A 6,687-nucleotide genomic window follows, 5' to 3' on the forward strand; every position below is an offset into this window, starting at 1 on the left:
CAACAAGATAGTTCACTACAAACTCTCACAAAGATATACACGTTTGAATCCTATTGTAATCCTTCAAATGATAAACAATTGGAGGCACAAAGAGTTTAAAAACTCAAATATATGTCCAAGGGTATTCCAATAGTGTATCTTGAAGGTTTGAGGGTGTAGAACCCCTTTATATAGAGCAATTGAACCAAAACTAGCCTTTATAGTCTCTCAATGACTACTACGGATGATCCACGGTCGACCGTTCGGCTAGCCATTGCACCTTTGATATGCAACAGATCATCTCATGCAAAAATTTGTTTTTCCATATCTTGCCCGATTTGTATAGTTAACTTGTAAAATTCGTATTTCCCTCTTTTCTTATTTGATTTGGACGTTCTTGTGCTCTACGAAAATGTAACAGGGTCTACTTTCTGATAAAAATAATTAAAAAATTATTTGAAAATTCCTAAGAGCAATTATCCATAAGACGATGGCTTTAGGTTAACCGAGCATGTGCCAATTTTGACTTTTTCAATGTTTAAGCTCTTGTTGGCACTTGGGCTTTGATCCACCAGGTTCCTTTGATATATTTAACTTATTTTAGTCTCATTTAAGATCTATTGAATGCTTCTAATTAGGATTTTTTTAGATTAGATTTTTACAATCTAACACAAGACTTTGATTTTGAGTCTAGAATTTGATCTTCACTCTTCAAGGATTGATCTTCCCTTAACGGATTTTCATCACTTACCTTTGACTCATTTGATCTTTGTGATAGCTTCACGCATTGATCCATGCTTCCTTGACTTTGAACCTAGATGATTTTCAGCTTACACAACAAACATAATTAGGATATAAAATCACATGCATTTGGAATCATCAAAACAAGATAGAAGATTGCCATGGGTTGAACCACTGGGCTTGCAATCAGCAATAATTATCAACTCGAATAATTTGGACGGTGCATGAAATGTGTTCTCCTTTTCTTTGAAGGTGTATGGATCAAAAGGAGGGGTGCATCATGATAATATGGGTGTTGGGTAAGGAAGACAATGAAAGAAAAGGGGTGCACTTATCAAATATCAGGTATGAATATTTCAGAAAAGACGAAAGAGTAGTGTAGTGAAAACGGAAGATGCTAATATCCTCCCCCTCTCTCTCTCTCTCTCTCTCAAGTCATTATTGTCTACACCATCACTTTAAGGAAGCTTCCAAACCCCTTTGCATATTCATATTTTCACTCCATCTGATCTCTTTGTTGCACGGTCGACAGATAAATTTTTTTACTTCATCTCCTTCACATGTCTACTATGGGAGAGACATTGCATAGAACGATTGCCGCAGGTGAGAGTTAGGAACAAGGATTTCGAAAATGACGGTGCTTACATCCTTGCCAATTTGCCATTATGGAGTCAAGTGGAAAGAAGCCACGCGGCTAGATCGGACAGGTCCAACCCGGTAGCACTGACTTGGTTTCAGACTAAAGACATTTGTTTTGGTAAGAACTGGGGAATTGGCAACGAGTGGACATTTTGCAAAGCAGCTGTCTTCATCCTCTGGCATCTTGTATGACGGTATGAGAAGCCCACAAGCTATTTGTGGGCGGATCTAATAGAGAGATAGGCAGGGAAGTGGGTTTTGGTTTGAGAAGAAGGGACATAAGTTGAGAAAGTAGAAGATGACCAAGAGATTTGGATTTGTAAGGAAGAACGACGCAAGACGAAAGGCAACGGGGAGCTAGAAAACAGAATACAGGACATTTCTAAAAATAGAATGCTTTGAGTTCCTAAAGAGAGCATTGCAATAGCCATTGATGATGACGGATTGGGGCCGTCCGGACGGTTGCATCAGCTGTCGTCCGTGGAGAATAACTCTCTATGGGTTTTGGTCAGTAGTAGGCCGGATTGTTGATACCATGAAAAAATTTAAGAATTTCACTAAACTTGGATGCAATTACGGAGATTCAATAGTTCTTATATCGAGGACTTATGTTACAAGCATAGAAACAAATCTTGATAACTATGGAAAGATAGTATTCTAATCTAACCTAGTTGCCTAATCTACCTAGATTACCCAATCAACCTGACCAATCTAATCCAACCTAGTTGCCTAATCAACCAAAGCATCTAATAATATGACAAGCCAAGAAGGATCGCAAAAGGAATTGCAGAGCCCGTGCAAATCAGGTTTGTAACGGGCCACCAAGGACCACATTGAATAAATTCATAAATTGTAACATTGTACAGTCTATGCAACTCGTTTTGGTGAAAACACCACCATATATCACAGCAAAAAACCATATTAGTGACCAGTGTACCAGATGGATACAGGGACAGACACTTGCACAAACAGGAACTTGATTAAGGACTCTATCCGACTATTTTGATGTCGGTTTTCATGCTTTCAACGTTTTAACAGAACAGCTTAAGAGCCATAAGGTTAAATTCATTATTGACACCTTTTTTGGATCTAAGATAGCATAATTGTACTACACATTGGGGTGTCAAGTTCAGGGAGAATAGCACCTTGTGTCTTTTATGTTGAGTTCATTTTGATACTGTATTGTGTAATGCACCTTGTGTCTTTTATGTTGAAGTTAAATAATCCTTTTTCTTCTATTTTTCAAATCAACTAGGCCATTTTGATACAGAAAAGCTGAAGGAAACAACAAATGATATTCAACGTCTGTCTGCAAATGAGCTGAAAAATCGTCAGTTATAAATAAAGGTGAGAATTGTGTATGTATGTCCTGCATTAAGATAGTCTGTCTCATACCAATGCTCGTTGAATATTGTGAGTTTAGTAGCGCTAGTGGTACTATGATTATTGCATATTAAATATATTGATAACCGTTCAGTATTTCGGGAATAAAAAAGCTTTACCTCCATTGGAGGGGAATGCACTCTGTTCGTGTGTGTATTACATTAGACTTCCCTTGGAGAGTTCTACTTGTAATTGCTTCCCCAGTTAGATATCCATTTTCTCCTAGGTATGAGGTATCAAATGATGGTTTACTGTTGATATCAGTGGGATTTCTTAGAATATATTTTTCATCTGCTATTCTCCTTGAACTTGACACCCTAATGTGTAGTACAATTATGCTATCTTAGATCCAAAAAAGGTATCAATAATGAATTTAACCTTATGGCTCTTAAGCTCTTCTGTTAAACGTTGAAAGCATGAAAACCGACATCAAAATAGTCGGATAGAGTCCTTAATCAAGTTCCTGTTTGTGCGAGTGTCTGTCCCTGTATCCATCTGGTACACTGGTCACTAATATGGTTTTTTGCTGTGATATATGGTGGTGTTTTCACCAAAACGAGTTGCATAGACTGTACAATGTCACAATTTATGAATTTATTCAATGTGGTCCTTGGTGGCCCGTTACAAACCTGATTTGCATGGGCTCTGCAATTCCTTTAGCGTGATCCTTCCTGGGTTGTCATATTATTAGATGCTCTGCAATTCCTTTAATTCCTTTCGTTCCTCTCATGTTCGCATTACTATTGTAATAGTGGACTCTTCCGCCCAGGAAGGAGTTGGAGGGCTTCGTTATATGCGAGGTAATCTCTGGCTTGCCTTCTTTATAACATTCTCCTGCTTTTATAAAGTTCTATTTGCTGTCTAGAAAATATAAATAAAGGAATTGTATAATTTAACAAAAAATTGATACAAAATTTTAGGGTATGATTGGTTTGTTGGAAAATTTTAAGCATTCATCAAATTTCTCATTATTCTCTAGAAACTTTTAAAACACTCCTACGGTTTAAACTTTAAATTCTGATTTTAGGATTCAGTCTGTTCTGATCTTACCCTTCCATGTTCAACTTCAACTTTCAGAATGTTGGCTTGAGCATCACATCACAAAGAATCATTCTCTTTCTTTAATCCCTTGAGCATCAGTGTGTGTGTGTGTGTGTGGGGGGGGGGGGGGGGGGGGGGTGCGCTGCTTTTGTTGTTTTTTGAGTTTTGATACTGTTCTTTAGTATGCTGTATCCTCACTAAACGGTTATTCTACATGTATGTGGTAACTGCATGAAAATGACGTGAATGCCTATTTATGTTTTCAGTCTGATGTCACAGATATTATTCAGGGGTTGGTAGATAATGGGATGCATGTTGAGGCCGTTGGTCTTTCCTGTGCTTTCACGCTCGAGGACAAGTCCCCTCCTGTGTCTCTGCTGTCATCCTTTATACAGGGAGTCAACCAAACTACCAAAAAAATGAGTAGAGGAGGACAGGGTTCGCCTGTGGTTTTGGTATGGTTATCTTGTTAGAGTTTATAAATCCTAAATTTCGCATATCGGGCTTACCCTTTATTTATGTTGTTACACTGTGATGTTATGGCACAGAAAGAGGCAGATGAAAACCAGCTAGCTGCTTTAAAATCAGTTATCAGATGCGTGGAGGACCACCAGCTTGATCGTGCAAAGCTTTCCAGCTGGAAGATCGATGAGAAAATTGCCAATTTCGAGAATTTGAAGGCAGCTTCAAAGAGAAAAGCTGATGAACACGTGTCATTGGATAAACTGAAAACTCATAAAGCAAAACATCACCGGCCTACCACTGCGGCACAAAGGCACCCTCTTCCTCCTCCTCCTAAGGTTATCCCATCTCAGGAAAAGAGCTTGCTGCTGCATGATGGGTTGTCAGATGGTGGATACCCTGGCAATCTCAGTGGCTTCTCAGGAGGCACCTTGGCAGGACCCGTTGGTGCGCTATCTAAGAGAGGACTGCTACCTGCTGGAAATTTTCTTGGAGCTGGGCCATCAGCTGGAAGTGGGGTTGCTGGAAATGGTTCATTTCCTGGAAATGGTTCATTTCCTGGAATTGGCAACAACAACAGGATGGGAACATACAGTTAGACCAGGCAAAAGTGACCCGTGCCCACCCGCAAATTTGCGGGCACGGGTCTAAGTTTTCGTGACCCGTGAAAAATCAACCCGCGGGTGACCCAACCCGCAAAAACACGGGTCGGGTCGGGTCAACCCGCGGGCACCCGCATTTTTACAGTATGTTTAAATTTTTGTGAGAATGTTATCGTCACTCACGCTGTTTGTTTTTTTATGAGGGAACTCCTCACTTTATAAAAAGTACGGTATGTCCGGCACCCTAGGATTATCCAAACCGTCCATTAGATGTGCCGTACCCTAAATAGGTTATGCTCCAAAATTATTTCCATCGGTTGATTCTAATCCTCCGATCTATAGAGGGTTAGGATCAACCCTCTAACATCAAGATTGGAGGGATAGGATCGTCCTATGGAAATGATTTTTGGAGCATAACCTATTTAGGCTATGGCCCATCTAATGGACGGTTTGGATCATCCTATGGTGTGGGCCATACCATACTTTTAATAAAGTGAGAGTGCCCAGTAGTGTTGTTAACATTTCAATGTGATTTTTATTTTATTATAATTTGCTATCAAGCTTCTCTTTTGGTAATTTCTCGGCAAGTGGGCATTGTGGGTGCACATATACGCTCATCGAAAATGTCGGTAGCAAGTAAAAAAAAGTAATCATTACACCACAAAAAAGTAAAATAGCGAAACTATAAAGTGTTAAATGAAAAATTACGTAGAAATGGTGATAGATTGTAAAATTACCAAAAAAATACAACTAACCTGTAGAATGTTACGACAATTACAGGAAAATTATATGCTGTCAAATCAAAATAGTGATTTTGCAGGTGCCCGCGGGCCGCGCGGGTCACGAGAATTTTGACCCGCAAAAATGCGGGTCATGACCCGCACCCGCATCACCCGCGGGTTGACCTGGCCCGGCCCACCCGTTTGCCAGGTCTACATACAGTTGGCATGGGAACGGCAGCACAACGGGTGGACAGAGCTTCCCATCTTCCGCAATGCAAGGCTTTATGGACACTGTTGCTCATAAGTGAAGCCCATGATAGTTCTGCCCTCTATCCCTTCTGAGTTATGGGTGTTTGGTACAGGCGAACAAGTTTTTCTGGCTCTATGGGATTTTGACAGTTTGTTACCCCATAATGCAAGTATACAAGAAATCATTAGCAAAATTATTTGGAACCACCCTAATGCCTCCCAAAGGACATCAGGCCTCCAATGTTGAATTACAATTGGCTTCAACATTTGAGCGTTATGACGACTGTGCAGGTCTTCGAAATACTTGAAAATTAGTCTAATATCAATAAGGTGGCTTGTGAGGATTGTTTCTTACTCAAAGTATTTCATCAACGTATGCAATAGAAATTGAGAAAAATAATGATTTGTTGGGTACTAAATAGTTGCCCGTTCTAAGTTTATAGAGTTAAGTCACTAGGCTCATTGTGTGTGCATCTTATCTTGTTCTTACTAACAGTATCCAAGTTGATGAAAATAAGAAAAATGAATTGATGCATTTTGTCTTAAAGCCATCCGTCAGTAGGAAACTAGGAATGATTGAGCACATCATTTGATTGGTTTCGAATCATTTCCCCTTACAGATCTCCTTGTTTTCATGGTACAAACTCCAGCATACATTTGATAATAGAGAAAAATTCCATTGCTAACTGCAGTGAACACTACATCTGAGCATACTATTGAGGTTGCCCGTCTTGGGGTGTTCCTTTTATTCAGGTCTTCTCCCTCGTGCTTTTGCTCAACTTTGTTTCTCCCTAGTTCAATTTCTCTTGCCTAAGCAAAAAAAAAAACCAAAAGGGAGATGAGTGAGAGCTTGATATGTAATGTGAGTA

General features: G+C 39.6%; 1 protein-coding gene across 2 annotated transcripts; it reads left to right on the forward strand.

Annotated features, from left to right (window-relative positions):
• Positions 1-1,169: 1,169 nt before the first annotated feature.
• Positions 1,170-5,172, forward strand: LOC143887110 (FRIGIDA-like protein 1). 2 transcript variants are annotated; one of them, XM_077391219.1, is made up of 3 exons: positions 1,170-2,706; positions 4,063-4,238; positions 4,332-5,172. In XM_077391219.1, the coding sequence occupies exons 2-3, from the start codon at positions 4,092-4,094 to the stop codon at positions 4,842-4,844; spliced, it is 660 nt and encodes a 219-aa protein (XP_077247334.1). In that variant the 5' UTR covers positions 1,170-2,706; positions 4,063-4,091; the 3' UTR covers positions 4,845-5,172. The 2 variants fall into 2 exon arrangements, with proteins under 2 accessions (XP_077247334.1, XP_077247333.1); XM_077391218.1 differs by having other exon boundaries at positions 1,170-1,866.
• The last annotated feature ends 1,515 nt before the right edge of the window (positions 5,173-6,687 follow it).

The sequence above is a fragment of the Tasmannia lanceolata genome, unplaced genomic scaffold (assembly GCF_043159265.1).
Source record: "Tasmannia lanceolata isolate RefF3 unplaced genomic scaffold, GAP_Taslan_0.1 ptg000012l, whole genome shotgun sequence".
In the NCBI taxonomy this organism is placed as follows: Eukaryota; Viridiplantae; Streptophyta; class Magnoliopsida; order Canellales; family Winteraceae; genus Tasmannia; species Tasmannia lanceolata.

Excerpts from the sequence above, each read along its gene's own strand:
- LOC143887110 (XM_077391218.1), top strand. Across the intron at positions 4,239-4,331 it reads AGGGTTCGCCTGTGGTTTTG|AAAGAGGCAGATGAAAACCA; the intron begins GTATGGTTATCT and ends GTTATGGCACAG.